Source organism: Haliotis rufescens, unplaced genomic scaffold, assembly GCF_023055435.1.
Source record: "Haliotis rufescens isolate VD_foot unplaced genomic scaffold, xgHalRufe1.0.p SCAF_122, whole genome shotgun sequence".
NCBI classification, from domain to species: domain Eukaryota; kingdom Metazoa; phylum Mollusca; class Gastropoda; order Lepetellida; family Haliotidae; genus Haliotis; species Haliotis rufescens.
The window spans coordinates 70,004-96,392 of NW_025963805.1; the positions used below are offsets into that span (position 1 = coordinate 70,004).

At 46.0% G+C, this 26,389-nt stretch overlaps 1 protein-coding gene across 2 annotated transcripts in view; it reads left to right on the top strand.

Moving 5' to 3' along the window:
* Window positions 1–244: 244 nt before the first annotated feature.
* Window positions 245–26,389, top strand: part of LOC124116548 (monocarboxylate transporter 12-like) — a 38,947-nt gene continuing 12,802 nt past the window's right edge. Inside the window, exons 1-7 of one of the 2 annotated variants that reach the window (XM_048393930.1) lie at window positions 245–424; window positions 5,210–5,298; window positions 14,768–15,146; window positions 17,002–17,145; window positions 18,081–18,920; window positions 19,911–20,180; window positions 21,439–21,564. In XM_048393930.1, coding sequence (XP_048249887.1) covers window positions 14,864–15,146; window positions 17,002–17,145; window positions 18,081–18,920; window positions 19,911–20,180; window positions 21,439–21,564 — 1,663 coding nt within the window. In that variant the 5' untranslated portion in view covers window positions 245–424; window positions 5,210–5,298; window positions 14,768–14,863. The remainder of the gene's footprint in view (window positions 425–5,209; window positions 5,299–14,767; window positions 15,147–17,001; window positions 17,146–18,080; window positions 18,921–19,910; window positions 20,181–21,438; window positions 21,565–26,389) is intronic. The other variant, XM_048393929.1, reaches the window with a different exon arrangement.

Below are 26,389 nucleotides of genomic sequence, written 5' to 3' on the forward strand. Positions count from 1 at the left end.
ATACACATGCCTTGGAGATTTTTAAAAAAACATTCACTACGCGCGTATGATTATTCACAGTAGACTGCAACTACAAAACAACTTTTACTGTGCACGTATGATTTCATAGTGGACTGCATTTTAATGTTCTTCAGTCATTGTTGAATAACCAGCTAGATTTTGTACCACGGCAATTTAACTGTAAAAGCCAAAGCCATGTATACAGACAGACCAGATCATAGCCGATATAGGAATATGCATGACAGGCTGGTATCAGCTGTCGTCCATAGGCCAATACGGCCGGCCGTTCCTTGACCGGCCACAAGCTAACAGCTGATTGGCTATATATAGTGCAGCACGTGGAGGTAGGACTGTGTGAGCAGTGTCGTCTGCTCAGATAGTGTCAGGCTGCAGGAGAGGATAACGTGAGAACCCTAGCGTCAAGGTAAGGTTACTACAAAACTGGAATCGAACAAATCAGAAATAATTTTGTATACGCCCCTATCTTTTTAATATTACTTTTAATGAGGTTGAACAATTTCTTTAAGTTCTGTGAGTTTTTCTAGGGGTGTGTGAGAGCGTGAGATATCATTTTTTACATCATATATCATGGGCGGATACAGCTTTTTTTAAAAGGGGGGGTGCACAATTAAGATCTATTTATTGTCTTTGGTGGTAATTTATACAGAAATAAAGATTTTTTCGCAATAAAAAGGGGGGGATGCGCACCCCGCACCACCATCCCCCCCCCCCCCCCCCCCCGCTCACCCCTTCTCTGTATCCGCCCATGACATATGCTCGCATGGGATGTTATCGCGGCACGAGTCCTTCCCAAAAAACATTACCACTTTATACCACTGGATGATGCAACAAGGTATTTCTTTTTTTCAATCACGCCCCAGAAACATTCTATCATCGTTGTCACAGACATTTTCTGTGAATAAACGGTTAACTGACGCTAGAAGCGAGATGTTTTGATAAGCCACAAGGCGAGTCCGGGTGTTTTCTCGGAGTCGTTCATTAATTGTTAATGCGTTATAGGATTGGCGCATTGTGCCGATAAAACCAGTCTTCAATTCAATCTCTAGCAGCAGCACAGTGACCTACCGCCGTGCTAGGACGTAATACCCACGGTCTGCTAATCCTTTGAGAGGGATGTATCAAATATTGTTTCTAAAACTTAACTCAGCTTACAAGGTGCGTCGACAGTGACGGGGCTCTGTCTTGGTAATGTAGTTCTATAGTATTTTGTTTGTTTAATGTTTAACGCCGAAGTCAGCAATATTCCGGAGGCGGGTGGAAATAATCGTGTCTGGGCAGAGAGTGATGTTATTAGCCACGTCCCATGCTTGAAAATACAATGGCGCGCAATCTACCCTGTCACCAAGTCCATCAACCAGATCAGTTCAGTCAGTCGTCTCGTACGGCAATCAGTATGTTCCAATAACTCCTGGGGACCTACCCTAACCATAACCCCCTGGCACATCGCGTCGGAAGTTCCACAAAGCTTATAAAATCCTTCACCCATTGGATGGAATGATCTTTTGGCATATCAGTGAGTGAGTTGGGTTTAACGCCGCGTTTTAACAGTATTCCAGTCATATCGCGGCGTGTCAGCTTAATGTGGGAGGAAAGCCCGAAGTGATGCAGGTCTCAGACGTTTACCACTTCGGTGAAACCCACGAGCACGGGTATGGTGCTGACAAACCTAGAAACATAATCGGGGCGAACCGGGATTCGAACCCACAATCATAGGTTTCTGGCGTGCCCAAGGGACGCAACTCTGCACAGCGAATCGTGGCGCCTTAAACGACTGGGCCACCCGTGCCCCTTTTGGCATATCAGAAATCCATTACAGTATCTCTTCACCAGACACAGTAGACGTGTTAAGTTACCACGTCGTTATCAGCTTTAGACAACATGAAAGTCAATCCCATTTGTGAAGTATAAATATTCTGTGCTGTCCCAGTCTAGTGGGTCGTCAATCATGTTATTAAGAATGTAAAGTGTAAATTGTTGTTTGTTTTTGAGTTGATTATGAACCTCAGAAACCAGTGTGTTTATTGTCGGTTGTTTTGTTGAGAGGCATTGGTTAGAAGGTTTATTCTGCACCGCAAGACGCTGTGTCTGCACGAGGGGTCATCAACCATCTTTGTTTAAGGTGTGGGGTACACAGAATAACGGAGCTTAATTGTCTCACGCCGTTCAAATATTTAAAGCGAACTGCGAACTGACAGTCGGAGAATGGTGATTCAAGTCGCTCAAATAGGTTTTCTTTGTCTGCTTACTCAAAAAGTGGGATAAATATCTATCTGTTAAAAAATACTACTGGATGGCTGAGTGGGCGAGATCGCTGACTTTGTGTGCTGGCGATTAGGTGCCTTACTCGACAGTGTGTGTTCATTCAGATGGGACCCAATCTCAGAAAGTGCCAGAGTCTGTACTTTTCTAAGAACGTGTTATCCCAAGTACAACATTTGTTACATTTGACCGCTTTCTAAAAGCATTTGGTTCACTGTTTGAGCGTATATCTACCTCAACTAATGCTTCAGCCCGTGTTTCGATGCTGTAATGGTTAGAGGCCATCGTATACATTGCTGGAGTTGTGTACGGGTATTGACTGACGGGCGCCTGGTGACCCAGGGTAATCTTATCGAGATGTAAACTGTCCATGGAAAATTTCAGCCAGTATTCCAGTAAATTCCCCGTTGCCATGTAGACCTTGACCATATTAGGCGCTGGCCATATTAGGTTAACGATAGGCAGGTCTTGTATTGAGTCAAAATAAGTATATGTGCTAGAAGACAATGGTATATTGATAAGGGCTTGATATATCATAAAACCGTCAAATACAATGTACGTACATATTTACCAGTTACAGGAACCATTTCGCGCAATGGAAATTCTTTGTAGATATTTTGCTGTTTCACGCCATTCTTTTATGTTTGAGACCGGTGACTTTTATGGAGTTATTGTTAGGTGGGGTAAAATGGGGTTTAACGTCGTGTTCAAGAGTATTCCCCTTATATAGCGACGTGCGTGCACGTGTGTGTGTGTGTGTGTGTGTGTGTGTGTGTGTGTGGCTGCTTGTACTAGTCAGGACTGATGCCGACTTATAGTGCTAGCACACTGAGATACCATGCCGCGGATTAACATGAATACCCCACTCAGACACAGTATACTAGACACCGAGCCGACCAGTCCATGTTTTCGTCCCTCAATGCCGAGCGCCAGGCAGGGTAACAACAAGTACCATCGTTTAACGTATTTTGGTATGGAGCTATGGGCAATATTTATGTATTGATTTATTCAACCCGGTGTGAGACCCGACCTTTATTTGTCAAATTTTGACTTGACCCTGCATCTTTTAGAGGAAAAACGGTAATCAAATTAAAAGAAGAATCATTAAAAAAGTGGCCAGGATCCGCAAATCGCGGTGCGTCCTCTACTGTGCACCCGTTTCGTGAAAACTTGTGCAATTCATGAAAAAAAGCACGAAATTTTGCACAGTTACGGGTAATGACATTCCAACTATTTTCAGATATGGGTCAACCCAAAAAAATCCAATGTAGCCGCCAAACCCAAAATAGCCGCCATGGAGAAATGAAATTCTAGTACATCTTGTATGAACTTGACGCGCAACCTAACTATATCATGAAAAAAGTATTTACCCAACACTACATCTGAAAAATAAATAACGTTATCATATTGGATTTTTTGGCTGGCCCCATATCTGAAAATATTTCGAATGCTATTACCTACAACTGTGCCAAGTTTCACAAAATGCACAACTGACCCTATATTTGTCACGAAACGGCCGCACTATATTAGCCGTGCCAGTATCTGATTATCGTGGGTTTGATAATGATCCTCGGACTGTCAGCATATTACTTGTGTCCGTGGCTGTCACCAGGTGATGAACGTCGTCGCTAAGATGCTGTTAAAATGTGTGTCAATCAATCTCATTAAACTCAAACCTCAGTGCTCGCTACCGTCACACCAAAGATCTGAGGACATCCCATTACCGATCGCGACAGATTGACTTTTCGCCAATTTTCACCGACCAATGAAATGACTTCCAGGAAATCATCACGAGCCAATCAGAAAACAGCTTTCTCGTGAGCTTTACGACACTAGTTTCAAAATGGCGACTTCCATTCCAGACTACGCTTGGAAAAATATTTTGACAAAGTTATCGATTCAATATTTGAAAACTGAACAAAAGAAAATTCTGGAATGTCTAATAGATCGCCGAGATTGAATGGCAGTAGTTACCATTAGGGAGAAAGATAGACGATGTCTAGCATTCGGAATCTGTCGTACAGTCCGTAACTGTCATTCGGAATGCCCCGTGTTGACGTTTTCGAGGTTGCAAGAATAGGAAATACTTTCGGACCCATTCGTCACCACTCGCCCCTTTCCGTAACCTGCAAGAAGACTCGTCCCCCTATCGATGAATGTTATGTACGAAAATACGAGAAACCAATCAGAATGCGCGTATGATTTCTAGTTCTTCATCAAAGAATCCCTCAGAAATAATTTTTGATTTTACATTTGTCCTGCATCTAAAAATATACCCAAGACACAGTTAAATGTGTTCAATCATACTGTATAATTCCGCACGTCCCGATGTGCTTTAAATTGCATCTGAAATATATATAATATATGGGGAAATATATGTGAACCATTACGCAACGAGTTGACAATGGTTTTAGGTATGCCCGTTTGCGCTAAGACGGAACCCGGTCGCACAAAATGGCCATGAGAGGGGCACAAGTCGCTATTCGGCTTGTCCCGGAATAACACGAGTTGGTCACGAATGTTTCGGACCGTCAAATTCGCGAGCTCGAAGGCGACGCTTTGATTGGTCGGATGAAAGGTCGTTCTGACGTGATCTAGTGGCCTAGTGTCTTAGTGTCTTAGTGTCAAGGTATCAAGCGCCAAGATATGATTTAATAAGAGTAGATGTCAGCGGATTTCACTCACTCACTCGAGACATATGGCTGCATATGTGTGTGACCTGGTGACCCAGTTCTCGCCATGTGGCAGCACTAAGTCTGTAGTCTGACATCACCACCACTGCAGGGCAAGACGTGATTCTATTCAGGGCTGATGGAACGCGGCCCTGACTGAGCACACGTGTTGATATTGTCGACTACTGCGTACATAGTAGCGACATTCCACCGCAAACTCGATAATTCTGGTCTTGATTTTTGCGTTGTCGTTGTAGTCGTTGGTGTGGTTGGGCCGACCATTATAGAAGAGCGTCGTCGCCGAGGTCCACGCTTTCTTAGTCTGTGTAGAAATGCCGTGCTGTCCGTGAGTTTTTCTTGTATCTTAAACTTCTGGAAATGTTAAATAACCCGTTGTTAAAGCGTTCGCTCCTCAATCCAATCCGGGTTCGAGTCCCCCTGTAAATATAATGCATGACACCTATTCCCGGTGTACACTACAGTAAACTACGGTTATAACGAACACGCTTTTAACGAACTGACGGATATAACGAACTTCCTTTTTTGATCCCGACTATTTGCTGTAGTTATGCTGTATATATGCTTATAACGAACTACGGTTATAACGAACTATAATTAGTAGTCCCCTTGAGTTCGTTATAACCGTACTTTACTGTATTAGGATAATGCTTGAATATTAATTAAAGCGTTTTAACATTTCCACTCATATTATATATAGAAATATATCTCTTATTTGCTTTTCCTCACTCATTGGAACACCACTTACATAATCTTATAATAGACAGAACCCAGCCAAACCAGTTTTTGCCAATTGAGAGACTTGTGTTTTATGCCGCTTCGAAATACTTGTGAGTTTTTCACTGTGAGTCCTGTTGATGTGTGACGGACACTGTGTTTGTGAAACTCACGAGCATGTGATGCTTACAAATGAAGGTGTGTGTATGTCTGTTTGTATGTGGATTCGATCCCACGATCTAAGGATCCCGGCACACATAAATGACCCTCCCGTCAGGACCGATTCCGTTAATCTGAATCCCTCTAGTCTGGATTCGAATGCCCTTTTCACAATTATATAAATCCCACTAGTCAGGACGGATCCCATTAATACGAATTCCACTTGTCTGGATCATGGTGCTCATTTCCCGTTAATCCAAATCCCACTAGTCCGGAAGGATCCCGTTAATCCAAATCCCGCTAGCCCGGATCATGATGCTCATTTCCCGTTAATCAACATCCCACTAGTCCGGAAGGATACTGTTAATCCAAATCCCACTAGTCCGGAATGCTACTGTTAATCCAAATCCCACTAGTCCGGAAGGCTACTGTTAATCCAAATCCCACTAGTCCGGGAGGATCCCGTTAATCCAAACCCTGGTAGCCCGGATCATGGTGCTCATTTCCCGTTAATCCAAATCCCGTCAGTCCGCACGGGTCCCGTAAATCCAATCTCGCTGGACGGATCATGATGCTCCTTTCCCGTTTATCCAAATCCCACTAGTCCTGGTCCTGCCACAAACGGCTCCCGTTAATCCAAATCCAACAAGTCCGGAAGGATCCTGTCAATCCAACAAGTCCGGAAGGATCCCGTTAATCCAAATCCAACAAGTCCGGAAGGATCCCGTTAATCCAAATCCAACAAGTCCGGAAGGATCCCGTTAATCCAAATCCAACAAGTCCGGAAGGATCCCGTTAATCCAAATCCCACTAGCCCGGATCGTGGTGCTCATTTCCCGTTAATCCGAATCTCGCTAGTCCGGATCCTAATGCCCATTTCCCGTTAATCCAAATCCCTCTAGTCCTTATTTCGTCAGGACGGATCCCATTAATCCAAATCAAATTAGTCCGGATCCCGTTAATCCAAATCCGGATCCTGTTGGCATGGATTTCGTTTGCCATGACAACCTTAAAAACGATGATTTTTTTATAACGTTTTCACAACCAAAGAGCATTATTCGTGCGAATGTTTCGTTATTCCGGACACTTGTTATCCGGACGCCGTCGGGACTGACGCTGCTTCTGAGTTGTCCAAACAGTATTCGTCCGTATTGGATACGCGTAGAGCAGGACTCTAGATCATTGTTTGACTTATTGTTAGTCTGTTGTTTAACGCATCACTCAGCAGTATTCCAGCTATGTGACGGCGGTCTGTGAATTAACCGAGTCTGCACCAGACAAGCCAGTGATTGATATCATGAGCATCGATCCACGCAATTGGGGTCGATGACAAGTATCAACCAAGTCAGCGAGCCTGACCACCCAATCTCGTTTGTCGCCTCTTACGACAAGCATAGTCGCCTTTTTGGAAAGCATGGGTTGCTGAAGATCTATTCTACCCCGGATCTTCACGGGTCTTGGGCTATTGAGTATTTCCTCACATGCATTCGTTCACTTTGGGTATTGGTAGTTTTCTCTGGGTAGCCAATGTATTTTTACAGCAGATAAATACCAGTAATTCTGTTTAATGAGTTGCTTCAGGTAACTTCTAAATGCGTGTACGATCTGTTTCAATAAGCGGGGCAGTATTCGAATACGAGTTCTGATATACGTAATGCCTGCATTCGATCAGTACATAAAGATTTGTAAAGAAATACACCTTTGCCAGTGGAAAATAACTACTTTGGTTAATTACGCAGTGTTGATATTCTACTGGGTCTTAAAACTTTTTCAGCAACTCAAAATGAATTCGGTGATGGGGATGGTTTTGAGATTTATTTTGCGTATTTTATGCAAACACACAGCTTTTCTCGAGCTCTGTCGTATACAAAGTACTAGTCATCTGTGTACTCTGTCCGTATTAAGATTTTATTTTTCACATTCATCCCTAATACCTGCACATGATATACATCTTCACATCTTAAAGCGGTGTCTCAGAGGCAGCACCTTGGGCCTCACAGTCACGTGGGAGTAACGCTGATTCGAGTGAAAGTCACGGCGTGTCAGACCAGCGGACCACAGTCAGTATGCTGTGTCTGAGTGGGGCATTCATGTTAAACTGCGGCATGGTATCTCAGTTTGCTAGCACTATAAATCAGCATTAGTCCGGACTAGTTCAAGCAGCCATACACACACGGACACACGTGCATGCACATCAATATATAAATGCAATAATCTTGAGAACGGCGTTAAGCCCCATTTAACCTCACCTCACCACCTCACCTCACCTCACCTCACCGTGTTGCACCCTAAGTTGGGAGTTACGATCGTCTTAGAGCTACGACTGTCGTAAGTCTATATTAAAGTATGGGAGTTACGATCGTCTTAGAGCTACGACTGGCGTAAGTCTATATTAAAGTATGGGAGTTACGATCGTCTTAGAGCTACGACTGTCGTAAGTCTATTATTAAAGAATGGGAGTTACGATCGTCTTGGAGCTACGATTGTCGTAAGTCTATATTAAAGTATGGGAGTTACGATCGTTTTGGAGCTACGACTGTCGTAAGTCTATATTAAAGTATGGGGGTTACGATCGTCTTGGAGCTACGACTGTCGTAAGTCTATATTAAAGTATGGGAGTTACGATCGTCTTGGAGCTACGATTGTCGTAAGTCTATATTAAAGTATGGGAGTTACGATCGTTTTGGAGCTACGACTGTCGTAAGTCTATATTAAAGTATGGGGGTTACGATCGTCTTGGAGCTACGACTGTCGTAAGTCTATATTAAAGTATTGGGGTTACGATCGTCTTAGAGCTACGACTGTCGTAAGTCTATATTAAAGTATGGGAGTTACGATCGTCTTAGAGCTACGACTGTCGTAAGTCTATATTAAAGTATGGGGGTTACGATCGTCTTGGAGCTACGACTGTCGTAAGTCTATATTAAAGTATGGGAGTTACGATCGTCTTGGAGCTACGACTATCGTAAGTCTATATTAAAGTATTGGAGTTACGATCGTCTTGGAGCTACGACTGTCGTAAGTCTATATTAAAGTATGGGGGTTACGATCGTCTTAGAGCTACGACTGTCGTAAGTCTATATTAAAGTATGGGAGTTACGATCGTCTTAGAGCTACGACTGTCGTAAGTCTATATTAAAGTAGGGGGGTTACGATCGTCTTGGAGCTACGACTGTCGTAAGTCTATATTAAAGTATGGGAGTTACGATCGTCTTGGAGCTACGACTATCGTAAGTCTATATTAAAGTATGGGAGTTACGATCGTCTTGGAGCTACGACTGTCGTAAGTCTAAATTAAAGTATGGGAGTTACGATCGTCTTGGAGCTACGACTGTCGTAAGTCTATATTAAAGTATGGGAGTTACACTCGTCTTAGAGCTACGACTGTCGTAAGTCTATATTAAAGTATGGGAGTTACGATCGTCTTGGAGCTACGACTATCGTAAGTCTATATTAAAGTATGGGAGTTACGATCGTCTTAGAGCTACGGCTGTCGTAAGTCTATATTAAAGTATGGGAGTTACGATCGTCTTGGAGCTACGACTATCGTAAGTCTATATTAAAGTATGGGAGCTACGCTCGTCTTAGAGCTACGACTATCGTAAGTCTATATTAAAGTATGGGAGTTACGATCGTCTTAGAGCTACGACTGTCGTAAGTCTATATTAAAGTATGGGAGTTACGATCGTCTTGGAGCTACGACTATCGTAAGTCTATATTAAAGTATGGGAGTTACGATCGTCTTAGAGCTACGACTGTCGTAAGTCTATATTAAAGTATGGGAGTTACGCTCGTCTTAGAGCTACGACTGTCGTAAGTCTATATTAAAGTATGGGAGTTACGATCGTCTTAGAGCTACGACTTTCGTAAGTCTATATTAAAGTATGGGAGTTACGATCGTCTTGGAGCTACGACTGTCGTCAGTCTATATTAAAGTATGGGAGTTACGATCGTCTTAGAGCTACGACTGTCGTAAGTCTATATTAAAGTATGGTAGTTACGCTTGTCTTTGAGCTACGACTGTCGTAAGTCGTTTTTCAAGTATGGTTACGAGTTACGAGTGTGCCAACGATTTACGGTATCTAAGTCCACTGGGCCAGATGTGGCCCAAATCGATAAAGTCTATATAAAAACAGCAATTTCTTAAGCATTATGTTTGTATCATGGCTAGTACATGTAATGCAGTAGTTTGACCCCTGACCGTTATCAGCGTGTTTTCTTCACAATACCCTCGTGTATCCATATATATCTCCTACCCATCTAACCCCTGTGACCACTAACCTTGACCCTTGACCTGACTCCGGTGCTACTGATTACGAGTTTTCCATAGTCAGCATATTCACGTGTTCACTGAATGTATCACTACACACATGTCGACTGTAGGGTCCTTGACTGGGTATTACGACTAGTATTGACCTATGACGTCATCTTTGACGTCACTATATCGTGTGCCTCCTTCGTTGAGTTGCGATAGTGACTGAAAGGATGGGAGATTTGACGGATGGAAGGTGTTTGTAAGTCAGTTAAAATACAATTTTTTTTTAAATTTTAGTAATTAATTTTGCACAGTTGAAAAAGGACAATGGTTGTATTTCATAAAGTGAAAGATGGATTCCAACTTTTATGAGGGTGAGTGACAACTCTATGGGCACGGGGGCGGTCGGGTAGCCTAGTGGTTAAAGCGTTCGCTCGTCACGCCGACGACCCGGGTTCGATTCCTGACATGGGTGCAATGTGTGAAGCCCATTTCTGGTGTCCCCCGCCGTGGTAAAAGCGGCGTGAAACAAGGATATGACACTGTTAAAGTAAGTGAGTGAGTGAGTGAGTTGGGTTTAACGCCGCTTTTAACAGCATTCCAGTTATATCGCGGCGTGTCAGCTTAATATGGGAGGAAAGCCCGAAGTGATACAGGTCTCAGACGTTTACCACTTCAATGAAACAAACGAGCACGGGTATGGTGCTGACAAACCTGGAAACATAATCGGGGCGAACCGGGATTCGAACCCACAATCATAGGTTTCTGGTGTGCCAAAGGGACGCAACTCTGCACAGCGAATCCCGTGTCCCCAACTCAGTTATAATGACAGAGGGGCATGTTAGAAGCTCTATCGCATACACAGCATGCATGAAGTCGTTTCCATTTCTGACGTAGTATAAGTCGGTAATTATTTAGAAAAAGAGATGGCAATTGCTTGTTGATGGTAGCAGTGAATGTAATTTATCGTTGCTCACAATGAGAAGCGCGGATGCAACTGGTTGTCGGTGACATTTTCCAGCGCAGACGGGTTTTGTCCGGATTGAGCCCGAGTACATAATGGGGTTTTATCATGACGTCAGCGTATACAGCGACTGCTGATGTCGTCAAACTGGAACATCGTTGTTCGTCCAGTGAACCGTGTGTTTAGCTGAATGACACTAAATAGCGGTTTGATTGCTTGTTTATAGCACATATTGAACACAGTGATTCATGGGTTGTTCAGATGACAACTGTCTGTTTGTGCTTTGGTGTACTGTGCGCCCCTGATACCACAAACTTAGTCACTTTTGCACCCAGTGTCAAAGGACACAGGGTACAGGGTATGGGTAGGGATAAAGGGTACAGGGTAGGGACACACGGTACAGGGTCTGGGTACAAGGTAGGATTACAGCGCACAGGGTAGGGGTACAGGGTAGGGGTACAGCGCACAGGGTAGGGGTACAAGGTAGGGTTACAGCGCACAGCGTAGGGGTACAGGGTAGGGGTACAGCGCACAGGGTAGGGGTACAGCGCACAGGGTAGGGGTACAAGGTAGGGTTACAGCGCACAGGGTAGGGGTACAGCGCACTGGGTAGGGGTACAGCGCACAGGGTAGGGGTACAGCGCACAGCGTAGGGGTACAAGGTAGGGTTACAGCGCACAGGGTAGGAGTACAGCGCACAGGGTAGGGGTACAGCGCACAGGGTAGGGGTACAGCGCACAGGGTAGAAAACAGGGTACAGGGTAGAAGTAAAGGACATACGGTTCAGGGTCGGGGTACGGGGCAGGGGTACAGTGCACAGGGTAGGGGTACAGCGCACAGGGTAGGGGTACAGCGCACAGGGTAGGGGTACAGGGTAGGGGTACAGCGCACAGGGTCGGGGTACAGGGTAGGGGTACAGCGCACAGGGTCGGGGTACAGGGTAGGGGTACAGCGCACAGGGTAGGGGTACAGGGTAGGGGTACAGCGCACAGGGTCGGGGTACAGGGTAGGGGTACAGCGCACAGGGTCGGGGTACAGGGTAGGGGTACAGGGTCGGGGTACAGGGTAGGGGTACAGCGCACAGGGTCGGGGTACATGGTAGGGGTACAGGGTAGGGGTACAGCGCACAGGGTCGGGTTACAGGGTAGGGGTACAGCGCACAGGGTCGGGGTACAGGGTAGGGGTACAGCGCACAGGGTCGGGGTACAGGGTAGGGGCACAGGGTCGGGGTACAGGGTAGGGGTACAGGGTAGGGGTACAGCGCACAGGGTCGGGGTACAGGGTAGGGGTACAGCGCACAGGGTCGGGGTACAGGTTCGGGGTACAGGGTAGGGGTACAGCGCACAGGGTCGGGGTACAGGGTAGGGGTACAGGGTAGGGGTACAGGGTATGGGTACAGGGTAGGGATAAAGGGTATGTGTCCCTCATATAGCTGGAATATTCGAGTGCGGCGTTAAACAACAAACAAAAAACAAACAAGTTACTTTATGATATTACATTGTTCGTGGTTATTACAATATAAGTTGAGATAACGTCAGAGGTGGGGACGAACTGGCGTGAAGCTTGACGCACTGGCGCATTGAGGGCGGGGGGTTAATCAAAGCACACGTTGCATGGCTTAAGACGTTCTTTCGCCTTCATCTAATTATATCTACAGTCTGTTCGACTACAGTCATTGTGGCATAATACAATTAATTTTTTTTAAAAGCCGAACAATGTAAGAACGCATGCTCTGGAGTAGCTTAATACTAAATAATGTGAATCATTTGTTTATAATAAACACTAATTATTAAGAAGCGTGTCTACCCCTTCTTAGTAAATTAATCACCAGGAGACCTGGTTTTAGTAACTTATCATAACTGAAGGTATACAACGGTTTTATTCACTAAGTGGTTGAATTGTTGAGTGAGTGAGTATGGTTTTACGCCGCTTTTAGCAATATTCCAGCAATATCACGACGGGGGACACCAGAAATGGGCTTCACACATTGTACCCATGTCGGGAATCGAACCCGGGTCTTCGGCGTGACGAGTGAACGCTTTAACCACTAGGCTACCCGATCGCCCGTTGAATTGTTGAACAGTACAGAACACTATGTGTGATTTTTCAAGAATAGGTTGATACAGTAAAACACGTTTATAACGATACACGCTTATAACGAACTGACGGATATTACGAACTTATTTTTATCCCCGTATGTATGTTGCATGTATGCTTGTAACGAACTACGGTTATAACGAACTTAAATTAGTGGTCCATTTGAGTTCGTTATAACCGTAGCTTTACTTATTTTGTAGTATTTATTCACCTGCTGCCGCACAGAATACATATTCCGCTTAGTTTGCTGAGATGTGTGATATGAGGAATATCGCTTGTTGACTATGTTGTGATATGTTGTAATGAGCCATTGTGGATAATAAATATATTCAATTTAGCCCTTATCCTACACGGACTGGTTCACTATGTTTCCGAAGGGATCAGCTTATTACTCTGTGAGCACTGGTGCATAACTTTGTTTTGATAACAGTGTAGACGAACTCAAGATGAAAGTGGGCACCCCTAATATGGCTGGAGTGAAACACAAAACGCACTGAAGCGTGACGGGTGCTGTCGAGTGCATTTTCCCCCTATACAGGTAGCATCCGAAGCGTCATGCACGGCACTGACATCGCTCTCGTCGTTGTAGACGTTCATACATACATAGATGTGTATGCAACTCCCACGTACGTTTGTTTTGTTTGTTTTGTTTGTTTGTTGTTTACGCCTCATTCAGCAATATTCCAGTTATATGGCGGCAGTCTGTAAATAATCGAGACTGGACCAGACAATTCAGTGATTCACATTCATGAGCTTCAATCCACGCAAATGGAATACGGTGACATGCATCAACCAAGTCAGCGAGCCTGACCACCCGATCCCGTGTGTCGCCTCTTACGACAAATATGGGTTGATGAAGACCTATTCTAACCCTGATCTTCACGGGGACAAGCATGGGTTGCTGGAGACCTATTCTCACCCTGATCTTCACGGGGGACATGCATGGGTTGCTGAAGACCTATTCTAACCCTGATCTTCACGGGGGACAAGCATGGGTTGCTGAAGACCTATTCTAACCCTGATCTTCACGGGGACAAGCATGGGATGCTGAAGACCTATTCAAACCCTGATCTTCACGGGGGACAAGCATGGGATGCTGAAGACCTATTCTAACCCGGATCTTCACGGGGGACAAGCATTGGATGCTGAATACCTATTCTAACCCGGATCTTCACGGGGGACAAGCATGGGATGCTGAAGACCTATTCTAACACGGATCTTCACGGGGGACAAGCATGGGATGCTGAAGATCTATTCTAACCCTGATCTTCACGGGGGTTCATGCATACTTGGATAGGAACCTTGTATGAGGATAATTTACTGGTATTTTTCTAGAGGGGAGTGAGTTATTATATGGTTTCGTGTTTCCGTCTGGACGTAATGAAAAATAACATCATGCTGCGCTCGGGTGACGCCACTATAACGTCACGCGGCTTGAGAATGACGTCACGATAACGTCATGCTGCTCCAGGGTGACGTCACGATTATGTATGAGGACCAATACCTGGCACATCCACGTGTTAATAAGTGACAGACTCTATAGACATGCAAAACATTCCTTATAAACATACTCCTATATTTGAAGATCTGTTGTGTCATTTGTAGGTACCATGTAACATCGTCCAGTGTTTTCATCCGCTGATCTCCCTGCCATGTGGACCGGGTGCACGAATCAGTGAGAGAATAATCATCAAACGAAGCATGAAGAACGGAATGGCTTCTAAAGTCGAGAACGGGGCGAAACCTACGTCGGAAGCTAGCCCCGACCCCGAGACAAGCCAGCCTGACTCCCACGATGACATTATACCGGACGGAGGCTGGGGGTGGGTGGTGTGTTTTGCTTCCTTCATGATAAACTTTATTTTGGATGGAACTATGTTTTCGTTCGGAGTTATAATGCTGGAACTCTTGGACTACTTTGGAGAATCGAAATCTAAAACCGCCTGGGTTGGATCTACTTTGCTTGGGATGAGCATGCTGATGGGTAAGTACCCGTATGTAGAACCCGTATATAGAGCCCGTTTGTGGAACCTATATGTAGAATCTTTATGTAGAACCCGTATGTACCCATTTGTAATAGTTCTACAGACTGTGTCATATACTTCCAGTCTAGGCATCCCGTGTGTATGTGTGGTAACACTGTGTAAGTTCTGTATCCAGGGTGTAGTAACACTGTGTAAGTTCTGTATCCAGGGTGTAGTAACACTGTTTGAGTTCTGTATCCAGGGTGAAGTAACACTGTGTAAGTTCTGTATCCAGGGTGTAGTAACACTGTGTGAGTTCTGTATCAAAGGTGTAGTAACACTGTGTGAGTTCTGTATCCAGGGTGTAGTAACACTGTGTAAGTTCTGTATCCAGGGTGAAGTAACACTGTGTAAGTTCGGTATCGAAGGTGTAGACACACTGTTTAAATTCTGTATCCAGGGTGTAGTAACACTGTGTAAGTTCTGTATCCAGGGTGTAGTAACACTGTGTAAGTTCTGTATCCAGGGTGTAGTAACACTGTGTAAGTTCTGTATCCAGGGTGTAGTAACACTGTGTGAGTTCTGTATCGAAGGTGTAGTAACACTGTGTGAGTTCTGTATCCAGGGTGTAGTAACACTGTGTGAGTTCTGTATCCAGGTAGCGTTGCATGTTATGAAACTGTGTAGTAACGATGTGTATGTCCTGTATCCAAGGTGTAGTAACACTGTGTGAGTTCTGTATCCAGGGTGTAGTAACACTGTGTAAGTTCTGTATCCAGGTAGCGTTGCATGTTATGAAACTGTGTAGTAACGATGTGTATGTCCTGTATCCAAGGTGTAGTAACACTGTGTAAGTTCTGTATCTAGGTATTGTTGCATGTTATGACATTGTGTATCCAGGTAGTGTTGCATGTTATGACATTGTGTAGTAACACTGTGTATTTCCATCGTACAGGTTGTGTTGTGTGTTATGACACTGTGTATCCAGGTAGTGTTGTGTGTTGTGACACTGTGTATCCAGGTAGTGTTGTGTGTTGTGACACTGTGTATCCAGGTAGTGTTGTGTGTTGTGACACTGTGTATCCAGGTAGTGTTGTGTGTTGTGACACTGTGTATCCAGGTAGTGTTGTGTGTTGTGACACTGTGTATCCAGGTAGTGTTGCATGTAATGACACTGTGTATCCAGGTAGTGTTGCATGTTATGACATTGTGTAGTAACACTGTGTATTTCCATCGTACAGGTTGTGTTGTGTGTTATGACACTGTGTATCCAGGTAGTGTTGTGTGTTGTGACACTGTGTATCCAGGTAGTGTTGTGTGTTGTGACACTGTGTATCCAGGTAGTGTTGTGTGTTGTGACACTGTGTATCCAGGTAGTGTTGTGTGTTGTGACACTGTGTATCCAGGTAGTGTTGCATGTAATGACACTGTGTATCCAGGTAGTGTTGTGTGTTGTGACACTGTGTATCCAGGTAGTGTTGCATGTAATGACACTGTGTATCCAGGTAGTGTTGTGTGTTGTGACACTGTGTATCCAGGTAGTGTTGTGTGCTATGACACTGTGTATCCAGGTAGTGTTGTGTGCTATGACACTGTGTATCCAGGTAGTGTTGCATGTTATGACACTGTGTATCCAGGTAGTGTTGTGTGTTGTGACACTGTGTATCCAGGTAGTGTTGCATGTAATGACACTGTGTATCCAGGTAGTGTTGTGTGTTGTGACACTGTGTATCCAGGTAGTGTTGTGTGCTATGACACTGTGTATCCAGGTAGTGTTGTGTGCTATGACACTGTGTATCCAGGTAGTGTTGCATGTTATGACACTGTGTATCCAGGTAGTGTTGTGTGTTGTGTAGTAACACTGTGTATTTTCAGGTCCACTGGTCAGTTTTCTGCTGCGGCGATTCAGCTGTCGCCAGGTCACAATATTCGGCACACTGTTATCAACCATAGGCTTCGTCACCAGCATGTTCGCCCCCAACGTAGAAACACTCATCATCACGTACGGCGTTATAGGGGGTAGGTCTCACAACATCATCACGTACTGTGTTATAAGGGTAGGTCTCACATCACCACGTACTCTGTTATAGGGGTAGGTCTCACATGACCAAGTACTGTGTTATAGGGGTATGTCTCACATCACCATGTACTGTGTTATAGGGGTATGTCTCACATCACTACGTACTGTGTTATTGGGGTAGGTCTCACATCACCACGTACTGTGTTATAGGGGTATGTCTCACATGACCAAGTACTGTGTTATAGGGGTAGGTCTCACATCACCACGTACTGTGTTATAGGGGTAGGTCTCACATCACCACGTACTGTGTTATAGGGGTATGTCTCACATCACCATGTACTGTGTTATAGGGGTATGTCTCACATCACTACGTACTGTGTTATAGGGGTAGGTCTCACATCACCACGTACTGTGTTATAGGGGTAGGTCTCACATCACCATGTACTGTGTTATAGGGGCAGGTCTCACATCACTACGTACTGTGTTATAGGGGTAGGTCTCACATCACCACGTACTGTGTTACAGGGGTAGGTCTCACATCACCACGTACTGTGTTATAGGGGTAGGTCTCACATCACCACGTACTGTGTTATAGGGGTAGGTCTCACATCCCAACGTACTGTGTTATAGGGGTAGGTCTCACATCACCACGTACTGTGTTATAGGGGTAGGTCTCACACCATCACTACGTAGTGAGATTCGGGGTAGTTCTAACAGCCTCCCTACGCATTGTGTTATAAGGGGTAGGTACTCTAGGTATCTTTATCGTACGTAGGTAGTATAAACCTATATTTACATTGTCAGCAGGTATTATAAATCAGTATCTTTATTGTCTGCGGGTATGATAACCCTATATATTTTATTATTATTATAACTTTGCACCATGTCATTTAGCCTGCAGGTATGTTATATCGATATGTCTTTTTGTCCGCAGGTATTGGTTTTAGTATGGTCTTCCTCCCGGCCATAATCATTGTTGGACTTTATTTCAATAAGAAACGTGCGATTGCAACGGGCATAGCAACCAGTGGTTCCGGTGTTGGAACATTCGCATACGCACATATATGTGACAGACTTCTTCATGCGTACGACTGGAGGGGGACGGTTCTCATCTTATCCGGCTTCGTTCTGAACTGTGTGGTATGCGGCTTCTTGTTCCGGCCGTTTGTTGAACAGAAGCTGCGCCAGAAGTTCAAAAGAGATAAGGACGCCGGCGGAAGCAGCGGTTATGGGGGTTCCAGCGAAGAGAATGAGAGCGTCAAATCCAAGGAGGATATTTACGAATGTTTGAAACCCCTCCTCAGCAAGAAGTACCGTGATGCAAAGCCGGATGTTTTACTACCCATTGATCCGTCAAACCTGAGACAGAATACCACGGCAAGGATGACGAAGAGCGCGGAGAACATCAGTCGTTTGCACGTAGCTGTTCCCTTAGAGCGTTTACACAAAAGCAGCCACAACATCGCGATGAAGAACTCGCTAGACGACTTCCAGGCGGAGAAAATCAAGCGAGGACTCTCGAAGCCGATCCTGCGGAAGGATATCTTCTACTCGGGCAGCATACGTCACCTACAGCAGTTCCAGCACTGTCGGACGTTGTCGCAGTTTCTCGCCGAGATGACCCAGGATATGGAAGTGGAAGAGATTGAGAGTATTGACGAGAGGTGCCGCTTCAAGAAGGGCTGGTTTGCACGTCTCAAGTACACACTGGGCACGCAACTGTTCAAGAAGCCGGTCTTCCTGCTGCTCCTCATCACCTTCACAATGTGGACAGGTAGGTACATCCTTGCACTTGTACATATGGTTAGATAGGTACAGGGACATCTTGTACCTATGGTCAGGTAGGTACAGGGACACCTTGGACATATGGTCAGGTAGGTACAGGGACATCTTGTACATATGGTCAGGTAGGTACAGGGACATCTTGTACATATGGTCAGGTAGGTACAGGGACACCTTGTACATATGGTCAGGTAGGTACAGGGACACCTTGTACATATGGTCAGGTAGGTACCTGGACACCTTGTACATATGGTCAGGTAGGTACAGGGACATCTTGTACATATGGTCAGGTAGGTACAGGGACATCTTGTACATATGGTCAGGTACGTACAGGGACATCTTGTACATATGGTCAGGTAGGTACAGGGACACCTTGTACATATGGTCAGGTAGGTACAGGGACACCTTGTACATATGGTCAGGTAGGTACCTGGACACCTTGTACATATGGACAGGTAGGTACAGGGACATCTTGTACATATGGTCAGGTAGGTACAGGGACATCTTGTACATATGGTCAGGTAGGTACCTGGACATCTTGTACATATGGTCAGGTAGGTACAGGGACATCTTGTACATATGGTCAGGTAGGTACAGGGACATCTTGTACATATGGTCAGGTAGGTACAGGGACACCTTGTACATATGGTCAGGTGCATCCTTGCACATCTTGTACATATGGTCAGGTAGGTATAGGGACACCTTGTACATATGGTCAGGTACATGCTTGCACATCTCGTACATATGGTCAGGTAGATACAGGGACATCTTCTACATATGGTCATTTAGTGTACTAGGCTAGGCACTATTCAGGTAGGGGGTTGGGATTCTTTTTCCGGACAAAGTTATGCCACATGTCCAGTGAGCGATACATTCTTTGGTGGAGGCATAAGAAACGTAGTCTTTATTGCATTTTCTCTGTGTATAGACATTGACTTAATCTACATTATGACAAACTGACCGTCGTCCTTGCCTCCTCCAGTGCAGTCCGTGCCGCTCACGTATGTCCCCGACTACGCCGTCTCCATCGGCCTGGACAGATCCCAGGCCGCCTTCCTCATCTCCATCGTCGGCATCACTAACACCATCGGCCGCATCTGCGCAGGCTTCATCACCGACTTTTTCAACGTGCGCAGCATCGTCACCTACATCTTCGCACTCATCGTCGCCTCAGCTGTCAACTTCGTCCTGCCGTGGTGCAATAGTTTTGCCCTCCTAGCCTGCTGTGCGGGCGTCTTCGGGCTGTGTATGGGTGAGTCCAAACAATATACCTCACACACAACACCCATACAGGCCTGCTGTGCGAGATCTTCGGGCTGTGTATGGGTGAGTCAGGACACAACACCTCACACAACATCAATACAGGCCTGCTGTATGGGCGTCTTCGGGCTGTGTATGGGTGAATCTGGACACAACACCTCACACAACACTCGTACAGGCCTGCTGTGCGGGCGTCTTCGGGCTGTGTATGGGTGGATCTGGACACAATACCTCACACACAACACCCATATAGGCCTGCTGTGCGGGCGTCTTCGGGCTGTGTATGGGTGAGTCAAGACACAACACCTCACACAACACCAATACAGGCCTGCTGTGCGGGCGTCTTCGGGCTGTGTATGGGTGGATCTGGACACAATACCTCACACACAACACCCATATAGGCCTTCTGTATGGGCGTCTTCGGGCTGTGTATGGGTGAGTCAGGACACAACACCTCACACATAACACCCATACAGGCCTGCTGTGCGGGCGTCTTCGGGCTGTGTATGGGTGGATCTGGACACAATACCTCACACATAACACCCATATAGGCCTGCTGTGCGGGCGTCTTAGGGCTGTGTATGGGTGGATCTGGACACAATACCTCACACATAACACCCATATAGGCCTGCTGTGCGGGCGTCTTCGGGCTGTGTATGGGTGGATCTGGACACAATACCTCACACATAACACCCATATAGGCCTGCTGTGCGGGCGTCTTCGGGCTGTGTATGGGTGGATCTGGACACAATACCTCACACATAACACCCATATTGGCCTGCTGTGCGGGCGTCTTCGGGCTGTGTATGGGTAGATCTTGACACAACACCTCACACAACACTCTTACAGGCCTGTTGTATGGGCGTCTTCGGGCTTTTTGTGGGTCAAAACCAACACTCACCCATGATAACCTGCATTGAAAATTCTAAGATATGCCCAAATAGATAGAAATATGAATGTTTTTTATTGAATTTGCCAACTATCGACAAGCTGAAATATACTCACAGGAACTTTTCACAACATTCTTGTAAGAACAGAAATTAACTTATTGTTGGATATATAACGTGAAGATGTACCGATTTCACTTTTTGTCGACGATTCTCGTTTTGCATCGCTTCAGTTCAGTTTAAGGCACTTTTCATACACTTCAATTAGTGTTGTGCACTACACACAATAACCCTACCAGCTAGAATCCGTAAGCACTGTTTTCACATTGGTTATCCACCGCCATACTAATTCCCCTGTTTCAGCTGTGGCGGTGTCAATGCGGACGATCGTTCTGGCAGACAATCTTGGTATTGAGTACCTGACCTCCTCCTTCGGCATGGTGGCAATGTTCCAGGGAATGGCCTTCACAGTCTTCCCTCCCATTGGCGGTGAGTATTGATAGTATTCGGTGCATGGCCTTCACATTCTTTCCTCCCATTGTCAGTGAGTATTGGTAGTATTCGGTGTATGGCCTTCACAGTCTTTCCTCCCATTGTCAGTGAGTATTGGTAGTATTCGGTGTATGGCCTTCACAGTCTTCCCTCCCATCGGCGGTGAGTATTGGTAGTATTCGGTGTATGGCCTTTACAGTCTTCCCTCCCATTGGCGGTGAGTATTGGTAGTATACAGTGCGTGGCCTTCACAGTCTTCTCTCCAATCCGCGGTGAGTGTTGGTAGTATTCGGTGCGTGGCCTTCACAGTCTTCCCTCCCATCGGCGGTGAGTATTGGTAGTATACAGTGCGTGGCCTTCACAGTCTTCCCTCCAATCGGCGGTGAGTGTTGGTAGTATTCGGTGCGTGGCCTTCACAGTCTTCCCTCCCATCGGCGGTGAGTATTGGTAGTATTCCGTGCGTCGCCTTCACAGTCTTCCCTCCCATCAGCGGTGAGTATTGGTAGTATTCGGTGCATGGCCTTCACAGTCTTCCCTCCCATTGCCGGTCTCATTGCCTTCACAATCGTCCCTGCAATAGTTCGCGAGCACCTGTTTAGTACCATCACAGCCTTCACAATCGTCCCTGCAATAGTTCGCGAGCACCTGTTTAGTACCATCACAGCCTTCACAATCTTCCCTGCAATAGTTCGCGAGCACCTGTTTAGTACCAACACAGCCTTCAAATCTTGCCTGCAATAGTTCGCGAGCACCTGTTTAGTACCAACACAGCCTTCAAATCTTCCCTGCAATAGTTCGCGGGCACCTGTTTAGCACCAACACAGCCTTCACAATGTTCCCTGCAATAGTTCGCGAGCACCTGTTTAGTACCAACACAGCCTTCACAATGTTCCCTGCAATAGTTCGCGAGCACCTGTTTAGTACCAAGACAGCCTTCACAATGTTCCCTGCAATAGTTCGCGAGCACCTGTTTAGTACCATGACAGCCTTCACAATGTTCCCTGCAATAGTTCGCGGGCACCTGTTTAGTACCAACACAGCCTTCAAATCTTGCCTGCAATAGTTCGCGGGCACCTGTTTAGTACCAACACAGCCTTCACAATGTTCCCTGCAATAGTTCGCGGGCACCTGTTTAGTACCAACACAGCCTTCACAATGTTCCCTGCAATAGTTCGCGAGCACCTGTTTAGTACCAAGACAGCCTTCACAATGTTCCCTGCAATAGTTCGCGAGCACCTGTTTAGTACCAACACAGCCTTCAAATCTTCCCTGCAATAGTTCGCGAGCACCTGTTTAGTACCAACACAGCCTTCAAATCTTCCCTGCAATAGTTCGCGGGCACCTGTTTAGTACCAACACAGCCTTCACAATGTTCCCTGCAATAGTTCGCAGGCACCTGTTTAGTACCAACACAGCCTTCACAATGTTCCCTGCAATAGTTCGCGAGCACCTGTTTAGTACCAAGACAGCCTTCACAATGTTCCCTGCAATAGTTCGCAGGCACCTGTTTAGTACCAACACAGCCTTCACAATGTTCCCTGCAATAGTTCGCGAGCACCTGTTTAGTACCAAGACAGCCTTCACAATGTTCCCTGCAATAGTTCGCGAGCACCTGTTTAGTACCATGACAGCCTTCACAATGTTCCCTGCAATAGTTCGCGAGCACCTGTTTAGTACCATGACAGCCTTCACAATGTTCCCTGCAATAGTTCGCGGGCACCTGTTTAGTACCAACACAGCCTTCAAATCTTGCCTGCAATAGTTCCCGGGCACCTGTTTAGTACCAACACAGCCTTCACAATGTTCCCTGCAATAGTTCGCGGGCACCTGTTTAGTACCAACACAGCCTTCAAATCTTGCCTGCAATAGTTCGCGAGCACCTGTTTAGTACCAACACAGCCTTCAAATCTTCCCTGCAATAGTTCGCGGGCACCTGTTTAGTACCAACACAGCCTTCAAATCTTGCCTGCAATAGTTCGCGAGCACCTGTTTAGTACCAACACAGCCTTCAAATCTTCCCTGCAATAGTTCGCGGGCACCTGTTTAGTACCAACACAGCCTTCACAATGTTCCCTGCAATAGTTCGCAGGCACCTGTTTAGTACCAACACAGCCTTCACAATGTTCCCTGCAATAGTTCGCGAGCACCTGTTTAGTACCAAGACAGCCTTCACAATGTTCCCTGCAATAGTTCGCGAGCACCTGTTTAGTACCATGACAGCCTTCACAATGTTCCCTGCAATAGTTCGCGGGCACCTGTTTAGTACCAACACAGCCTTCAAATCTTGCCTGCAATAGTTCCCCGGGCACCTGTTTAGTACCAACACAGCCTTCACAATGTTCCCTGCAATAGTTCGCGGGCACCTGTTTAGTACCAACACAGCCTTCACAATGTTCCCTGCAATAGTTCGCGAGCACCTGTTTAGTACCAAGACAGCCTTCACAATGTTCCCTGCAATAGTTCGCGAGCACCTGTTTAGTACCATGACAACCTTCACAATGTTCCCTGCAATAGTTCGCGGGCACCTGTTTAGTACCAACACAGCCTTCACAATGTTCCCTGCAATAGTTCGCAGGCACCTGTTTAGTACCAACACAGCCTTCACAATGTTCCCTGCAATAGTTCGCGAGCACCTGTTTAGTACCAAGACAGCCTTCACAATGTTCCCTGCAATAGTTCGCGAGCACCTGTTTAGTACCATGACAGCCTTCACAATGTTCCCTGCAATAGTTCGCGGGCACCTGTTTAGTACCAACACAGCCTTCAAATCTTGCCTGCAATAGTTCCCCGGGCACCTGTTTAGTACCAACACAGCCTTCACAATGTTCCCTGCAATAGTTCGCGGGCACCTGTTTAGTACCAACACAGCCTTCACAATGTTCCCTGCAATAGTTCGCGAGCACCTGTTTAGTACCAAGACAGCCTTCACAATGTTCCCTGCAATAGTTCGCGAGCACCTGTTTAGTACCATGACAACCTTCACAATGTTCCCTGCAATAGTTCGCGGGCACCTGTTTAGTACCAAGACAGCCTTCACAATGTTCCCTGCAATAGTTCGCGAGCACCTGTTTAGTACCATGACAGCCTTCACAATGTTCCCTGCAATAGTTCGCGGGCACCTGTTTAGTACCAACACAGCCTTCACAATGTTCACTGCATTAGTTTGCGAGCACCTGTTTAGTACCAACACAGCCTTCAAATCTTGCCTGCAATAGTTCGTGAGCACCTGTTTAGTACCAACACAGCCTTCACAATGTTTCTTGCAATAGTTCGCGAGCACCTGTTTAGTACCAACACAGCCTTCAAATCTTCCCTGCAATAGTTGGCGAGCACCTGTTTAGTACCAACACAGCCTTCAAATCTTCCCTGCAATAGTTCGCGAGCACCTGTTTAGTACAACACAGCCTTCAAATCTTCCCTGCAATAGTTGGCGAGCACCTGTTTAGTACCAACACAGCCTTCAAATCTTCCCTGCAATAGTTCGCGAGCACCTGTTTAGTACAACACAGCCTTCAAATCTTCCCTGCAATAGTTCGCGAGCACCTGTTTAGTACAACACAGCCTTCAAATCTTCCCTGCAATAGTTCGCGAGCACCTGTTTAGTACAACACAGCCTTCAAATCTTCCCTGCAATAGTTCGCGAGCACCTGTTTAGTACCAACACAGCCTTCAAATCTTCCCTGCAATAGTTCGCGAGCACCTGTTTAGCACCAACAGGGCTTTCAAATATTCCCTGCAATAGTTCGCGGGCACCTGTTTAGTACCAACACAGCCTTCAAATCTTCCCTGCAATAGTTCGCGAGCACCTGTTTAGTACCAACACAGCCTTCAAATCTTCCCTGCAATAGTTCGCGGGCACCTGTTTAGTACCAACACAGCCTTCACAATGTTCCCTGCAATAGTTCGCAGGCACCTGTTTAGTACCAACACAGCCTTCACAATGTTCCCTGCAATAGTTCGCGAGCACCTGTTTAGTACCAAGACAGCCTTCACAATGTTCCCTGCAATAGTTCGCAGGCACCTGTTTAGTACCAACACAGCCTTCACAATGTTCCCTGCAATAGTTCGCGAGCACCTGTTTAGTACCAAGACAGCCTTCACAATGTTCCCTGCAATAGTTCGCGAGCACCTGTTTAGTACCATGACAGCCTTCACAATGTTCCCTGCAATAGTTCGCGAGCACCTGTTTAGTACCATGACAGCCTTCACAATGTTCCCTGCAATAGTTCGCGGGCACCTGTTTAGTACCAACACAGCCTTCAAATCTTGCCTGCAATAGTTCCCGGGCACCTGTTTAGTACCAACACAGCCTTCACAATGTTCCCTGCAATAGTTCGCGGGCACCTGTTTAGTACCAACACAGCCTTCAAATCTTGCCTGCAATAGTTCGCGAGCACCTGTTTAGTACCAACACAGCCTTCAAATCTTCCCTGCAATAGTTCGCGGGCACCTGTTTAGTACCAACACAGCCTTCAAATCTTGCCTGCAATAGTTCGCGAGCACCTGTTTAGTACCAACACAGCCTTCAAATCTTCCCTGCAATAGTTCGCGGGCACCTGTTTAGTACCAACACAGCCTTCACAATGTTCCCTGCAATAGTTCGCAGGCACCTGTTTAGTACCAACACAGCCTTCACAATGTTCCCTGCAATAGTTCGCGAGCACCTGTTTAGTACCAAGACAGCCTTCACAATGTTCCCTGCAATAGTTCGCAGGCACCTGTTTAGTACCAACACAGCCTTCACAATGTTCCCTGCAATAGTTCGCGAGCACCTGTTTAGTACCAAGACAGCCTTCACAATGTTCCCTGCAATAGTTCGCGA